The sequence below is a fragment of the Crocodylus porosus genome, unplaced genomic scaffold (genome assembly GCF_001723895.1).
Source record: "Crocodylus porosus isolate Cpor-Errol unplaced genomic scaffold, CroPor_comp1, whole genome shotgun sequence".
NCBI classification, from domain to species: domain Eukaryota; kingdom Metazoa; phylum Chordata; order Crocodylia; family Crocodylidae; genus Crocodylus; species Crocodylus porosus.
The window spans coordinates 69269424-69287062 of NW_017728906.1; the positions used below are offsets into that span (position 1 = coordinate 69269424).

The 17639-nt window shown below is 43.5% G+C and overlaps 1 protein-coding gene across 4 annotated transcripts in view; it reads left to right on the plus strand.

Moving 5' to 3' along the window:
* Positions 1–17639, plus strand: part of ARHGAP6 (Rho GTPase activating protein 6) — a 284210-nt gene that overhangs the window by 249227 nt on the left and 17344 nt on the right. For all 4 annotated transcript variants that reach the window (XM_019529331.1, XM_019529333.1, XM_019529332.1 and 1 more), the window contains 3 exons: positions 981–1131; positions 2688–2836; positions 7382–7561. In XM_019529331.1, the coding sequence (XP_019384876.1) occupies positions 981–1131; positions 2688–2836; positions 7382–7561 (480 nt within the window). The remainder of the gene's footprint in view (positions 1–980; positions 1132–2687; positions 2837–7381; positions 7562–17639) is intronic.

The following is a 17639-nucleotide window of genomic DNA, read 5'->3' on the forward strand; positions in this document are numbered from 1 at the left end:
CTCTTCTACCTACCTCCCTGCCCACCACCTTCCCCTCCCTGCTGGCTCTTCTGTGGGGCTGCGGGGATGGGCAGTGGAGGGCACCACCACAGAAACCCCACCCCACTTCATCCTCAGGCACAGTAGGGAAGCCCTGCTGCTTGGGTAGCCAGGGCGTGTTTGCCACCACCACAAGCTTCCCAGGCAGCAGCTTAAACTTGGGTGTATGCAGTCAATTGCCACCCTTCCTTTTGGCGGCACAGGCAGTTGATCAAACGCATTACAGACCAACAGACTAAGCCCTTTATTATATTAGAATCTTGTATTCATTTTGTATTTTATTTGTAATATTTATTGAATTAAATTACTTGTTTTATTTTATTAAGCAACGTAGAACTGTTAGCCTTGGTCTCTTTGTGTTACATAATAAATGCTTTCATCATGAACCCACTAGGAGGAAAAATCTATATTCAATTAAAAAATCTTCTGTACCATGACTTGTAAGAACCTGAAATTCAGTTTTTGTCATGCTTGAAAACTGTTCATAAGCCTTTTTGGTATGGGAAATGGATTATCTGCAGTTATTGAGCTATCTGTTTCTCTATGTCAGATGTATTTCATTACAAATAAAAAATGGTTATCCCAGTGGCAATGTGGGGAGGTGTTTTTGTTTTGTTTTTAATGTTTGTATTGTTTTGTTTTGTTTTATGATTGCTGAGCAGGGGAGCAAGCTCTAGAGCAGGTGCAAACATACAAACAAACCACCCTGTTTTCTCTTAAACCCCTGCTGGAAGCCACTGTAGCTTACAGGTATGTTTCCCAAACACTTGGCATGTTCACTGGGATTCAAAGTAATATATCTGAGACTTGCTAATGAGCAGCAGTTAGATGTACATTTTTCCTTTGGCTTTCCCAGCAACTAGTCTGCTGAGAATCTGACATTTGACACATCTAAAATCCATGTCTAAAAACCTGTTCCTTTTTCTCTTGATCTTTTCCAGTTACGTGAGGAATTTGACCGTGGCATAGATGTTGTACTTGATGAAGAGCACAGCATCCATGATGTTGCTGCTTTGTTAAAGGAATTTCTACGAGACATGCCAGATCCACTTCTCACCAGAGAACTCTACACACCTTTCATCAACACTCTTTGTGAGCTTTACAACATCTTTTTCTTCCTTTTTCTGCTTTTCAAAAGCTCAGCATTCTAGAAGGCCACTAATGGTATTTCATTTTCTGAGTCATAAATCATGTTTCCTCCGTTCATTTCAAATATTTCTGTATTTCATCACTTGTTTTTTGGTTTGGGTACTGGATAGGCACACCGCAAAAAACAAGAGAGACTCTGAGCAATGTACAGGTTATCCAGTGAATGCAGAAATCCCCACTTTCTTTCTATATATGTGCACTTACACATCATATTTATGGGGTGGTATCCATGGGATATAGTAAGCACCAGTTCTATAACTGGATTCTCTGTGCTCATGTGAAACCATTCATTTTGAAAGGGATATGCATAAGTGAAAGAGTCCAGCACAGTAGATCTGCTACTCAGGGCTTATAGAACTATTATGTAAATAACAGAGCCATATTATAAGGGCACATTTTTCAGAGTTGTTACTATCTTAACTGTACTTTGCCCACTAATCCTGTCTGTTCTGTCCTATCCTGTTCTTTCTCTATCATTCCAAGCCTCTTCATAGCCTTGCCCAGCCTCTGAGGGGGAAAAATCCTATCAAGAAAATGTTTCTTTGTATTCCATAAAAATAAAACATTTTTGCTACACAGTAATATTATAACATCCTGAATCTCACAAGGGCAGTAATTCATTTCTGGCCATGGTATGAAGGTGTTCTGAGCTCTTGTTTAAGGTGGCCTGCCTGATACGTAGGTTTGCCACTAATAGCAGTGTACCTGTCCACTTGTTTACTATAGTATATTCCCAAAAGTGTTGTGCATTTGAGTTTTTACATGACTCAAATGTACCTGTACCACAGTCATGCAGGACACTCTTTATTGCTGTTTTTTGCAACAATCTATTGTGTAAGTATCAGCATAAACTATATGCATCTCATTGATTTGGAAACATTTAAATTTGCGTCCTTTAAGCAGAGAACTGGGTTTGAACTCTGTCCAGATTTCAGTGTCTGTGTCCTCGCTTGAGTGCATCTTCCTGCTTTTGACTAACATTTTATTGAAGGTGTTTGAAATGAGTATGGACACTACAGAATCTGTGCACTATTCATTGCTGCTTTGCAGTTTCCATAAGAAATAAAATAGAAAAAGGAGGAATTTCATGATTAAAACATAAATCTGAATTGAATACTTTGAAACAACAGATGCACAAATATATCAACAAATATATAAATAGAAATATATATTAACAAATATATAAGGAATGAAAGGCTGAGTCTTACCTTTGTTTCAAATTATTTTGGCAGTGTGTGAATCTGATGTTGTTCTGTTGTCAGGTAGGACAGAATCATCAAATCCTATGAGCAGAATGCCAGAAACATATCTTATGCACCTGTTGTTATGCACTTAAAGTTTTCTGTGCCTGCATTGAAAATGTTATGATGAAAATGGTCATTTAGCTCCTTCAAACAATTCTGTGTTTGTATTATTTTCAGCAGGAGCAGTGTGTTTTTTCTGCATTTATTATATTAGTTTGAATTATTTCCTTACAACTTTATTTTTTCTTGTCTTAGTATTAGAGCCAGATGAACAACTGAGCACCTTACAGCTTCTCATTTATCTTCTACCTCCCTGTAACTGCGACACCCTACACAGACTCCTACAGTTCCTCTCTACTGTGGCTAGCCATGCAGATGACAGCACAGACAAAGATGGCCAGGAGGTAAGTTAAGATCATTCACTTTCTTTGAATCCATTTATTCTCTGATCTAAGGAAACATCTTTAAAGAAGGCAGGTTAGCGATTCACCTTAAAGACTAACTGAATCAGAGATGCATACACTTTTATGAGCAAGAGCTTACTTCATCAAAGTAAACTCTTCTTGCAAAGATGCTCTTCTCTTAATGAAAAGAGAAACAGAGACCGTAGTATTGTAGACAATACAGATGGGAAAGACAGCATTACCCACTCTCTTGCTATCCAGTTGTTTACTACAGTATACTCCCGAAAGCATTTGAGATTTTACATGACTCAGTCAGCAAGGCAGCCACCACTTCCTCTGGGGGAGCCACAGTCTAATAGGCTTTATTGTTAAAAAATATAGAATGCTATCCAGCCTAATTTTACCCTTAGTTTCATCCACTTATTTTAGATGGAAGAAGTGTTGTGAGTAGAAAAAGGCAGGGAATTAAGGAACCCATCTCCATCACTGCCCTGCTGTTTGACCTTGCCCAAGTCATTGACCTGTCTTTGCCTCTGCTTTCCTGTATTAAGGATAATCACACTTACATTAGTAAAGCTCTTTGAGGTAATGGGGTGAAAAGTCCAGTTATCATTATTTCTAGTGATAGCCAGTCCGAGAAACCAAAATAGTTTTTGATGCAATCAGCTGTTTGGATGTTCTGTCCAAGGATGGAATTTTCTGAAGCACATCTGGTTTAGCAGCACAAACCTTATTGAGACAGTGGGCCTTGTGCACCTTAGTCACTTAAGGAATTTTACAAACCTGACCTAAGTGCTGCTATATACACCTTCATTTACCAGCTATTAGGAAAATATACATACAGTTATGAAAGGCATTATAAGAGTTGCCTTGTATTCATTTTTATTGTGCCATGAATATTGTATAGCTATGCCACTAAAATCTTGATGCTGCAGAGAGATCTCTGTTGGTTCAGGAGTCTGCTCATGTGGGTTTCATTGCAGGGTGTAACAGAAGCAGGCCCCCAAGGCCCTGTTGGTTGTATGTCTCTTGCCTGCCTCAATCTCTAAGATATCCTCCCTTGATTCTTCACCTGCCACACCTTATTCTTATTAAGATATTAAGGAAAGGAGGTTGCCTGTGGATTTTAAAGTGAGCTCTAGTCAATTCCAGCTGCAGCAGGTCCTTCCCTGGTCTCAGTCCTGCCCTTAAGCTAAGTAAACCTTCTTGGCTTGTCTGTGCCCCTAGGGTACCGGTAGCCTTAAGGGCTAATTATATGACTCTAACCCAGGGTGGGCAAAATGTGGCCCACAGGCCGGATGCGGCCCACCAAGCCATTCTATCCGGGCCTCAGGGCCCCTAAAAAAATTTAGAACATTAATATTTATCTGCCCTGTGCTTCCTGTCATGTGGCCCTTGATAGCTTGCCAAAACTCAGTAAGTGGCCCTCTGTCCAAAATAATTGCCCACCCCTGCTTTAACCTCCCCTTACACCATGCCTATGCCTTGCAGATGTCACTGAATCATCAGTCTCCCTTGTAGGGGTCTTGGCTTTATTGGCCTCCTCCCTTTTACTCTTATAGGGCCTTTTATTCCAGGCCCGCTGTGTTGGGCCTGGCTTCTGGCCGAAAATTCTGCCCTTGCTCAAGCTCCAGCCTTGCTCCCAAGCCTAGCCAGCCTTTGGGCTCCTTGGCCTGGTCTCCACCCTTTCCATTAGAGCAAATGGTTGCTTTAATGAGATTTCCCCAGGCTCTGGCTTTGTTCCCAGGCCTGTCTTCTGTACTCCCAGGCCTCAGCCCTATTCCTGGGCTTGTTGGTACCTGAAAAACCACCCCTCACAGTTCTATCTGTGAACCTCCTGTAAAATCCAAACCAACACATCAGCTTTCTGACTGTAACTTAATCCTCTAAGACCACTGGTTATCTGCAGCCCCTCTCCTTACAAGGTCTCATCCCCCTGCCAGCAGTCAGCTTCTTACTGGCATATCTCAGGTATAGTAGGTTCTCTATCCAGCAGACTTCAACACGTACCTTATTGCAGAGCTCCGTCCTCTCCAGTCTTCGGGGACCAGTTGGCCACTCTGGCTCTAGCCCTGTCTTATATGCCAGCAGAGCCCTGCCCCCTTCCAGTCAGGTGGCCCCCTCCAGGCAGTCTGCTGGTGTTTCCTAATGGGCTTGGCTTACTGGCCTCAAGGATGGCTTATAGCAGCAGAGCTAGTATGGACCTAGATTTCTTGCTGGTTCCCTAAGTTCCTCTCCTATTGTATTAGCACAGAAATAGGCATTTTTCCCTTCCTGGGCTCTGGCTTCCTCTCTCTGTTTACAGATAGCCACCTCTTTCTCTCCATCTGGGCTCCATTTGCCACTATTTTTCTTCCCAAGGTAACAGAGAACTCATAGGTTCTCTGTTACTCAGGGTCAGAGTCTGAGACTGCTTATGAATTGCTCTGGTGTGGCAACTGTATTAAAGACAGCTAAGTGCTTCTTACCAGTACATCAGCTCAGCTGTAGGTATGATAGAAAGGAAAATTTATATAAGCAGCATTGTAATCATCAGGAATAAAATGGGATTTCTGTTATGGATGATACATAATTATGCTCATATTCACTTAATTATTCATCCTAATCCTGCAGAAAGGTACACAGATACAAGTGACTCATTCTGTTAAGTTTAGTAAAGCTATTCACATACAGGCTGCTTATTTTTGTGTAAGCCTGAACCGTACAAGACCTTATAACAATGCTTGCTTTAATGAGATTTTTATGAATTAGCCTGCTATGAATAGTAAATAAAATAAATGTTCTATCGTACAATCCCCAAATACAGTGTGAATGAATACCAAAAGCCTCCTGGAAAGCCAATGTCATCATCATCTCTTTGTTTTAATGAATTTTTTGCATGCAGTTTAAAAAACCTAAAAATGTGTGTACTTGTCATTCCTTTTTTACCTCAAAAAAGACACTTGGTCAACAGCTGTAATTCTTCTGCAGCCTTGTTTAGTTAAAAATGCTAGCAGCTTTTGTTGCATCCTTAGAATAGCAGCCAAATGGAAGCATGTGAAGGAAGGACAATTGAATGCAACCTTATTTCCTTAAATATTAAAAAAGTAAAGACTGAGATTTTTTTTGGCCAATATCAATGACTGATTTTTAACGAGTCATATCGTCTGATATTGATCCAATTGCTGATATGCATCTTGGCAGCTTGGAGAGCAGCATCCAGCTGGTAAGTCTGTTGTGGGGGATGGGGTGAGGGGGGGAGGAAAGGGGTATTGGGGGAGCAGATCGGGGCCTTTGTGGTGAGGGAGGGAGTGGGGCTGGGGCTGGGGCAGAGCACAGGATGGAGCTGTGAGCAGCTTATCTGTGGGGCACGGGGAAGTGGGGCAGCTCTCACCACTACACGCACCCTGGGTATGCATGGGGGGCATGTGCCCCTGGATCTGTGCATGACGCGAGGGTGGGCTGCTGCTGTGGGCTGAGGCTATGGGCAGCACTGAGCTCTTCCTGGCAGGGGGCCTGGGCTGGGCTGGGCAGTACTAGGAAGGGGGCTACAGGGTGGTGGCTGCAGCCCCTCTCAGAGCTGGCACTGCTTGCAATGAGTGCAACCCAGTTCAACTCCTTCTTGCCCTGGAAGAGCCCAGCACCAGCCTCAGCCTGCAGCAACATCCCACCCTCACCCCAAGTACCGATCTGGGGCCACATCCTCCCCATGCCCTCCCAGGGTAAGTACAGCAGCGGGAGCTGTCCCCCATCCCCCTCCAGATAAGCCACTTGTGGCTCTGTCCCATGCCCCACCCCAGCTGTGCAGCACCTGCCCCCGCCCCACTCCCTCCCTCACCAGTGTGGGCTTCAATCTGTCCCCCACATGTCTCTTCCTCCACAACAGACTTATCAGCCAGACCAGGCTGTTCTGCACGCTGTCAGGCTGCGTTCCTGGACTCCTATGTGCTATGCTCCAGCTGTGCGCATGCACGGGGCATTTATCAGTAACATTATAGGCCATATCAAGCAAAAAAAGCGGATTGTCAATACTGTCAATTTTCCTTATATTGGTGCTGATCCAATATGGGACTGATATATTGGTGCATCTCTAAAAGAAAGAATAATATTTGCTGGAAAATCTGTAAGCCCCATTTAATAGAGACATTTCTATCAACCTTCCTATTTCAAAGCTAATAGATTATCAAGAATAAGATTATTGTTGCTTCTGTGAGCACAGAGCTGTAGAGGTAGAATAATTGGCCCAGTTCAAAAAAGCAAAAGGAAGATGATTAGTAAAAACCACTCACAGCTTGGTTCAGGCATCTTGTATATAGAGGGATATTTGGGTTTTTATTTACTCTGTCCACCAGAAAACATACATACTTATTGAAAATGGTACATTGGTTTTATCTTTTGCTGATGCTGTGACTTGCTTAGAGAGGGAATTTGGGTTTCCTACAACCCAGCAGTGATCTAATTACTGGGCTCTGAAGGGATGAGGATATTCCCTGACACCACTTCGTTCCCAGGTCTCCTTGTGTACCCAGCCTTTGGTGCTCCTGATTTGTGCTCTGTTTCTTCTAGGTTACTGGGAATAAAATGACATCACTTAACCTAGCCACCATATTTGGACCCAACCTGTTACACAAACAGAAGTCTACAGACAAAGAATTCTCAGTTCAGAGTTCAGCTCGAGCTGAAGAGAGTACTGCCATCATAGCTGTAGTACAAAAAATGATTGAAAATTATGAGACTCTCTTCATGGTAGGTGAAAGTTTCTTCATGTCGTCCTAACCCATTTTAGCTTTAACACTTTTATGTCCAGAACTCCTAGTTGGTGCTCTCAGGGAGCTGCATTGAGCTACGTTTAAATAAATTATGTGAACATTGTTATGTGAAGAGATTATTAGGATTGGCTTACTACATTTGGTAAACAGGACACATTTTTGCATGAAGGGAAATGCTTTGTATGAGGGTTAAATATTAACAACCAGTACATAAACATTTCTTGCATGTAAAGACACATAAGTCCTGAGAAGCTGAACTGGTTCTCTGAAATGTTTACTCTGTTGCTGTGTGTGTACACGTGTGCGTGCATGCGTGAGCACATAGGCAGCAGAAACCTGGGGCATGGAGGGGCTTAGCCACTCACAAACTAATTTTGTGGCAGCCAGCAACAGCAGAAGCACCATGGCACTGCTTGGTGTGCAGCCAGGCCAGTGCCCCACACACCTCACCTCCACCTGGCTGAAAAGGAAGAGGCTAACTGCGCATGCCTTGCACGATGTAGAGCATGATGGGAATTGTAGTTATCATGCTGGTACATGCACTTGCCCCTCCTCCACATAATATTTTCTCCCTCCATCTATGTGTGTGCATATGCATATGAGAGAGAGACAGTAAGAAACACTTATTTGTAGAAAACCTTTTATTAATCCCAAATGCAAACACTGCATAATTATGATTTTAAAAAAACACCGAAGTAGTACAAAGGCTTGCTGTCTCCGAGTTGGCAGGGGTTGTCTACATGAGACATTGACTATGCAGTAGCTCATTGCTACAGCACAGTAGCATCATGTGGCACAAAGCTTACTGCACAGTAGTAATGAACTACTGTGCATTCAGCATCACCTAAAAGCTGTTCGGTGACGCTACTTCACAGTAACTCTAAATGACTTTGCAGTAACAACTGCACAGTCAGCGTCTTGTGTAGAAGTGGCCAGGGGATCAGGAAGAGACAAGGTTAGGATTTAGGGCAAGAAAGGAAGGAGAAACTTTTAGTCCCTTCAAAGATTTCCCTACATCCCACTTCCTTGTGGGCTTGTGGAAACGACAGAAGGAAGGGGTTTTGTGCCTTGTTAATTGGCTAAAAGGGATGCAGCATAAGCTTACTGGATCCCAACTACCTTTCCCCTTCCAAAGGAAGGTTGACTTGTGCTAAACAAGTTATTGACAAATAGTTCCCAGAAGTGTTACTTAATACAGTTGTGCCCTAGATAAACCACATTCTTGGTGTCTAGTCTTCCTGTGGTGTCTGGGACAATGAATTGTGTGGTCTCATCCTTGTCTTCAGTTGTCTACAAAAGTGTCAGTGTGTTTACTTGATTTGTGATCTTGGCTGAAAGGAGCCTGTGTTCTGGACTAGCAGAGGATAGTGTTGGTCTGAACAGTCATTCCACTATCTTAAGGTAACCAGATTCACAAAAAAATGTTTTGAAGAAAACTTTGTCTTAGAAAGGTAAAAATAGTGTGTGTGTGTGTGTGTGTGTGTGTGTGTGTGTGTGTGTGTGTGTGTGTGTGTGTGTAACAGAAAACACCATGAGCAACCAAGGACCACAGTATGCTGTACTAGAGGCAGTTAGTTCCCAAAGCAGAAGATACAAGCTCTGGAAAACTCCTTCAGTGCTGCAGTGTAAAAGGTCACCTGGCAAAAGAGTCTGTTGTGTGGTGCAGGCAGTCCTTGGACTTACGACACAATTGATTTCTGAAAACCGCATCTTAAGTCAAAATGTTGTAACTCAGAATCCGTTTTCTTATAAGAAACAACGTTATAAATGGGGGATTTGTTCCTAAACAAAGGCCTGATACCTTGTTTTCACCAACAATACCCCAGAATTTTGTATCCGGACAATTATAGATGAGTAATATAGCTATATTAATGTACTTTTATTGTAAATAGCAATCATATTGATTTGGAAGGACTTCTTTGAGGTGACTTTGCAGGACTTTTTGAAAGGCTCTTGGCTGGAGTCTTCTCGGGAGTCTTGGCTGCAGGTTTTTCTGGAGTCATGTCTGCTTTCTTAAAGAAAGTGTCCAAGGAAGTTTGGACAGATGTTCTCCAGGGAGATGGGCAACGCAGTGAACTTGTTTGCTGGCATGGCATCTCATTGGATCAAGCATTGTAAAGTCGAAACTGACGTCATAAAGTTGAAACAGGGTGTCAATTTATAAACATTGCAAGTGTGAAACGTTGTAACTGGAAACGTTGTAAGTCGAGGACTGCCTGCATATGGTACAAGCCTGGCTGGCATAAATAAGTATGTTGGCCAGAAGGGGTGAAAAGATCACACCCACTAGCTGGTGTAGCTATGAGAGAAAAACCCTGGTGAAGAGAAAGCAGTGTTGGCAGAAGATAGCTTTTTCTGGCTTAGCTTGTGATGTTGAGGGAGGTATAGCTAAGTTTGGCAGGAAAACGTGCTGCTGCGGTACACTGCATCTTTACTTGGGACTCTGTTAACATATCTATGGCAGCACAGCTACAGTAGCAGAGTCTATAATATAGTGTCCCGAGACATAGTCCTGTAATGTAACATAGGTTTGAGCTAAGTATTGTAGCCCAAGAAAAAGGTGGGAAGCTCCCATGATATTACAGTGAAGGACTGAGCTACAGAGAAGAGCATGTGAAAGTGACAATAAACTCTGATTGTGGGTCCAACCACAAGATGAGCTGTTCTGTGGTTTTTGTGTCCTTTATTTCACATGGTATTTGCTTTCATTACATCCTTTGCATATTTTTTTCTTTTCATTTCAGTAAAGCATTCAGCAATTTGTTTTTTACAGTTTGGGAAAATTTCTCAGCTATTTTTCCTTCTACAGGAAAAAAAAATCTGACAGAATAGAAGTCGTCTAAGATGTCTCCATGCTGTAGCAAGGCTGGCAACAATGAATTTGTTACAGCAAGTTTAAATTAAAACAAATGTTGACATATTATTATTATTTTTATTTCTCTGTAAAAACATTTTATAGAACAACCACATTTCAGCACATTACACACATTCAGAATTTTAGGTGTGGAAAGGGTGGGGTTTCAGGATTGATTAGCCTGCATATAGACTCTTTTAATTGTGACAGTTTTATTCTTTTATCTCTTCAGGGCTTCCATTATTTTCCAAAGGTTATACTTGGTGCTGGAAAAATTAGAAATAGTTTTCTTTTGTTTTTTGTTTTTTGTATGGCTTTTTGGTTTTGGAGTCTTATTAAAATCTGTGGACCCAAAATTGAGAATAAATGGCTAGCTGTGTGCAAAGAAAGGTTAAACTGACTCAAATAGTCTTCTTACGACCAAAGAGGGGAATGGCTGGTTAGGCTGCAGTACTTCAGAGAAGGACTTGGGTGTTACAGTAAACCAAAAGGTACATATAAGCCAACAATGTGTTCTTGTTGCAAAATTAGCCAGTAGTATAGTAGGCTGTATTAAGAGAAGTGTCATTTGCAAATCAAAGGAAGTGATTCTTCTACTCTATTGAGGACTGGTAAGGGCTCACCTGGAGTACTGTGACCAGTTTGGGGTCCCACATTCCCAAGAAGGATATGGACAGTTTGGGAAGGGTCTAGTGCAGAGCAACAGAAATTATTTGAGATCTGCGAGGCATATTATGAGGAAAGACTAAAAGAAATAGGTTTTGGTCTGGAGAAGAGAAAACACAGAGGGGATTTGATGACAGTCTTAAAATACCTGAAAGGTGATTATACAGAGGATGGAGATGAGCTTTTCTCCATGCCTGAAAGGGGCAGGATAAGAGGTAATGGCCTCAAACTGCAGCAGGGAAAATTTAGGCTGGAGATTAGGAGACATTTTCTGACTGTGAAGGTGGACAAGCATTAGAACAGGTAACCTAGAGAACAGGTAGGATCTCCATCCTTGGAAGTTTTCAAGAGAAGGTTGGGCAGACACCTGCATTGGATGGCTTAAATCAGGGATGCTCCTGCCTTGAGCAGGGGGCTGGACTAGATGAGACCTTGTGAGGTCCCTTCTAGCCCCATTTTCCTATGATCCTTTTCTGCATTTATTTTTTTTAACTTTTAGAAATGTACAGCACATACTAGTTAGTGCAAGGTTCAACACACAGGTGTGTTTTCTTCTGCCTCTTTTCCACCATCAAGTTTTGTCTCATGTCCATACTTGTTTTTATGTATATCTTTATCAACCTGCTTATAAGTATTGTTTTATAAAACCTCCACAATGATCTATTTTCAATTTGTTGTTATCTTGTTTGGAAGCAATGGAATGCTTTTTTACTCTCTGGGTAATTATCACTCTGCATCCTTTGTTAGCTGGTAGAATGGTGGAAAAAAACCTGCCAATGTATTTGTAATGAAGCTCTGATGATTCACGATCAGGCAGCAGTAAATTGTTTTCCAAACCCAAAGGAGAGGGGAAGCCAGGACTGCTGTTTATACTTATTGTTTGACATTTGTACTACTTTCAAGCAGAGAAACATCTGGACTGGAGCATACAGTCACAGCATATAACCTACACCCTGGCAGTAATGAACTGCATTTTTCTGAAGCTGTGACTGGCTTCAGCATTGAAACTGGATCAAGATTTGTGAACTAAAAACTAGTAGAACAGAATGTGATACTTGGCCCAGACCACAAACTTCAGAAAAGTTTTGAGTTACTAGTAGGTCACAAAGGTTGTATTAGAAAGAACCCAGATTACTATGGACTGTTTGGATTTCTAAAATGGGTTCCAGCATTTAAGATGAACTCCAGCAGTCTGCAGGCCTGCAGATTTACTGTGATGCAGTAAATGCATTCTTATTTTATTCTACTGACCTGTCAGACTCGAATTGTTAATTTATTTTGGTCTTCAAACTCCTCTCACTTCCTTGCAGATGCACAAAAATATAGTCTAGGGACTCATAAAAGAGTATTGTTTGCCTGGCTCTTAACTAAGGCACTATTCCTGCAACTGGATCCATGGAGATGGACGTACATCTACATGTTGCTCTACTGATTTTATTGGAGCTCTGTGTGGGTGCAGGAGTTAGGGTTGCCAAGTGATATGTATTTGGTGACTCAGTCATGCATTCCTACATCATAGCTGAATTTTCACATCTATCTCAGCTGCAGAGAAAGACTAGGCATTTGCTTCTAACTTCCCAATTTTCACTGTTAGGGAGTGCTGTGCCTCACTGTACAAACATCCAGGCACAGTCTCCCTCCTACTTTGATATTAGTCAGGAACAAGCAGCTAAAAGGCAGCAAAAGATGAGAGAACTCATAGGCTAGGGACAGACATTCAAAAAGCCTGAGCCTGAATTGATTAAATCTTTGTAGGTTAGTTTAACCTGGCTAGGCTAAACCAGTTTGTAATCTCACAGACACCCCCTTTGGACTGAAGAAATGCCAGCACATGCCTGCAGTGGCTCAGGCTAGAAGTTGGGGGGCATTAAAGCAGCCCTCCCTTCCCTTCCATAGTGCTGAGGGGGGGGCATGGCTGAGCCCTGCAGTTAGGAGGCTTTGATTAGGGAGGGATAGGAGAGCATTGACTTAAACAGTAGGGAGTTACACAGGGAGATATTATCATTTATCAGCTCATCAAACAAAACAACAGCATCTCTCATTAGTTCAAGCTCTTAAACAACGTTTTCCAAGGCAGGAATGGAGGGACATTACCAGCTACCTGTTGATTAGCTCCAAAAAGCCCTAAGTGAATACTGTCCTGTCTGCCTTTGTCCCGTCTCCCACAGAACGAACTGTAGCCAGCATGTGGTATGCTAACTAATGATGAGAGGTGTCTGTGTAAGGCAGAGGGGAGCGGGGAATCCCTGCTTGAGCAGGGAGTGGTGAGGGGAGGGAGGGAGAAGGGGGAAGCCAGGAAGATGTCTGCAGTCTCTGCTGGAGCTCTAGCCAGAGAGCAGAGGGGAGGGGCCAGCTCTGCTGTGTAGCAGAGAGCCCCACCCAGCCAGAGAGCATCCCAGGATGCTGGGGGAGTCTGGTTTATCTTAAAGCAATAAGGGGTCTGGAACAGAAACTGCATAAACCAGTTTGACCCAAATCAGTTCAGTCTGATACTACATTCAACCAGGTTTACCTCAAACCGATTTCACCCATTTTGAAACTGATTTATGTGCATTGAACTTCTGATCTGTTACAGGTTTAAACCACTTTCTGATCACTTAAACTGGTTTATGTGTAATGTCTGTCCCTAGCCATACTCATTCATAATTTCCCTGCCACACCACCACCAGACACTTGGGGAACCTCTAGTTCAGTTTCCTGTCCCTAGGCAGTCTCCAATGTTCCAAACAGTCTCAACAACAAAGCTTCCCATCTGTCCTTATCCTTCTCCCCAATATCCTCAAACTGCCACCTGCCTACCCAATCAGGGCTGCCAAGTCTGATGCAACTCTGTGACCTACCTTTTGATACTGCTTGTGTCTAACTGCAGTATCTGGGTGTTTAACAAGATTATGTGTATGCTTATATATGTATGTAATGTGTGCAAATCATCCACAGGCATGCAAGACGGTTAATTAAATTTGGATCTCAGTATTGCACATGGAGAAGATCCAGTCTTGAGAGTTATAAGTTTATGAGCTCAAATCCTCAAAATCAAAGCCATTCATCTAGTTCCATATTCTACAATATATTTGTAAATCAAAACTTTCATGTGTAAATTTTTCTAAGTCTGCTGAAAGATTTGTGTGGTTGCTTTGTATTTTCATTAGTAGCTTATTTTTGCTGAAGCTGTCTTCACTGGTTATATCTTTGTTTAGCAGCCTGATAGTAAACTGAGTCCATACAGAAAGAAGCAAGATCTGCTTTACCCTCAGATTTTTGTTTGGAGCTATTTCTTCTACTTTATAGAAAAACCATGTAAATGGAGAAGTCACAAAAACAGGTTTATAGTGCTATGATTATGCAAGAATATTCTGTAGAAAGAAGATTTGATTATTTAAGAATCCATATAAAAATTGCCTAACAGTAAAAAGCCTTTTCCAGATTAGAAGCCAAAATATGAAATCTAAAAATGCAGGCAACAGAGGAAATTGTGGGTGAACACGCACATTTTTCACAGAGAATTTGGATCTATTTGAATCAATTAATTGATGCATACCTTTATTTATTTTCTATTTATTTATTTATTTTAAATAAATGTGCCCATTCTGTAACCTGGATCTCCAAAAAGCTGCCATACCTAACCCATCACCTTGAGCAATCTATTAGTAATCCTATTCCTATTTCCCATTAAATGCCAAGGAGAACAAATGGAGCATGCAATATGACCTGAAGGTCAGTAGATTTAGACTCTGACAAATTGAGAACAGAAGCAGATTGCCCACTTGATGACTCAAGATTGTCCTACTTCCAGCTCCATTCATCATAAATAAACCTGGGGCTATAGTTCAAGTTCCTCAGATATTTTCATCTATGGTATTGTTGCATGGAGAGAGAGGAATTTTGCAGTGCAACATGTAAAATGTACCTGAAAATACACTAGTTATTTGTATACAGTCTTATGTAATGTGAGGGCTGATCTTACCCCTGCCACAGACAAACTGCCATACTGTACCAGCTGAAGTTACCAAGGTGTCACAGGAGCACTGAGGTGTCCTGTGCCTTAGCTAAGTGGAAGGAGAGATGGCAATCAGCAGGGCAGTGCAGCTGCGGGTTGCTATGGCAACCAGCCGGTCAGGTGACCGGAAGGGGGCAGGGCCGGGCCCTTTATAACAGCTCAGGCCGGGGCCTAGCAACAGTTCCCCTTTGGCAGCCGCAGGAGCTGTAGCTCTGTGGGAGAGCTGAGCAGCAGGGTCAATGATGGTAGTTTGGCTGGCTGCAATGATGCGAGGGGAGGGAGAGAGAGAGTCCAGACAGCGGTATGACTGAGAGTCAGCACTGTGGGGAGCTTGGATTATAAGCCGGTAGGCCTTTGTTATGTTGTAGCCGGCTGGCTGACTGTATGGTTTATTTATGGTTATACCGAAGGACCGGGTGAAGCTGTAGGGGCGTGAGGAGGCCTCACAGGAGCACCCCAGTGGCTTGGGGGTTCCTGGTGCCCAGAAGTGGGACACGGACTGTGTGACGCAGTCAGCACAGCAGACGAGTGTTGGAGAGGCGCTCGGTGAGTGGGGGTTGTAGCCCCAGCACGGGAAGCGCGGCAAAGGCCCGGAAGGGAGCAGCGGGCACGAGAGGCGCGGCACAGGCCCTAGGGAGGGCAACAGGTGCGTGGACTGCGGTATAGGCCCCAGAGAGGGGCAGCAGGGCGCGTGAGGTGCGGCTTAGGCCCCGGAAGGGGGCAGCAGGCGCGAGAGGCGCGGCACAGGCCCTAGAGAGGGCAACAGGTACGCGGAGCATGGCATAGGCCCCAGAGACTGGCAGCAGGGCGCGTGAGGCGCGCTTAGGCCCTGGAAGCGGGCAGCGGGTGCGAAGAGTGCGGCATAGGCCCAGAAGGGGGCAGTGGCCGCAAAAAGCACAGCATAGGCCCCAGAGTGGGGCAGCGGGCTGAGTGGTAGCAACAGGCCCAGGGGCGCCGGTAACAGGGCGGTGGCTATGTGCCAGGCTCAGGGGCGCTGGTAACGACAGAAGTTCTAGAGAGGGGCGCCGGGGCGGGACAGCCTCGGGGCGCCAAGTGTGTGGTAAGCCCAGGGGTGCCAGAGAGGGGCACCAGGGCGTGATAGGCCCAGGGGCACCAGAGAGGGCACCAGAGTGCAAGGGACCAAACAATGTCCAGAGAACAGCTGCGAGGCTTGGGACGTGCTTAAGGGGAGGTAGGAGGCATGCATAGCCCTTAAGGCAGGGGTGCACAGAGGCACCCCATGTGGAGCAGGGGTAGGAACACACGTACCGTTCACCAGGGGATAAAGGCAGCCTCCCATATAAACTTATTACCATCAAAGACGTGGCGGGCGAGAAACCGAGGGTGCTGAGTCCACCTGAAGTGACGGTAGGGGGGTGCTAGGCAGTTCACGGCCGCTCCTAGGCCCCACTCCCTCACACAAGCGAAGTTAAAGTTTAGTACCTTATGGAGTGCATTAAAGTAAGGTGGAGAGATCTAAATTCAAAAGATGGCACAATTTCTTCTAGAGCCTTAAGAGGTAAAAAAAGCAATATGTTGCTGCTAACTGAATGTCCAACATGATCAGCAATTTGTAAATCAGAGTTACAACTGGAATGGAAATTTAATCAATAAAGATAATTCAAAATTGCTGTTCCAGTTTTTAGCATTGGAGTCTCATCACACCTGAACAACTAGTGTCCTTCAGATAGGTTTTTAACCAGCTACCCCTCATTCAAGCCCCAAGTTTAGCTGCATACTTCTTTTTTCATGTGGCTGATGTAGATAATTGCATCAGGAGCAACAGAGTATATCACTAATACCTCCTTCACATTTGTGGATCCATCATTATATGTTCCATGGTCTGTTTTGGCTGCACACCAGGCACTACTCTTGTGCTGTCTAGGTCTTATAAAATGGTGTCATCCATACACTGGAGACAGTACAACTCCCATTCTGTCCCTGTCTGTCTTAGCAGCCCTGACAAAGTTGAAAAAGAGAAAAGAGAGACTAGAATCCCGTTGTAAACAATCATATGTTGTTGCCCCATGTATTGTATCGAGAAGAAACAAGCCCTTCCAAAACAAGCCCTTTCTTCTAATAATGGTGCCTGCTTGAGCAGAACCACGTAATGACATAACAAAGGATATGTCTGTGCTGTACTAGTAGGTGGGAAGCGGTTGCAGCATGTGCCAGTTTACCCAAACCAGCTTTAATTAAACTTGCACAGGTAACACAAGCAGTTAAGTCACTTTGGCATGGGCTTTGCCAAAGACTCGGTGCACCTAAGTAATAGGCACACAGTTGGATAATTGCAGTTTTTGGCACTTACATACAGATCAGGTTTCTTTTCTCCTCTGTGGCAAGTACAACACACTGGGCCACACAGGGTAACAGAATCCTAAAAGTAGATGTAAATGCCCAAACCTGCTGCTGTTTATGAATCGTGTAGTAAAGGCTTTGTCATTGCCCAAAGCATTTTCCAGCCCTCCTCTTAATGCTGATCCACCATACCTTGAATTTATGATCTATTGGACAAAATGCTCTGGGAAACATTAT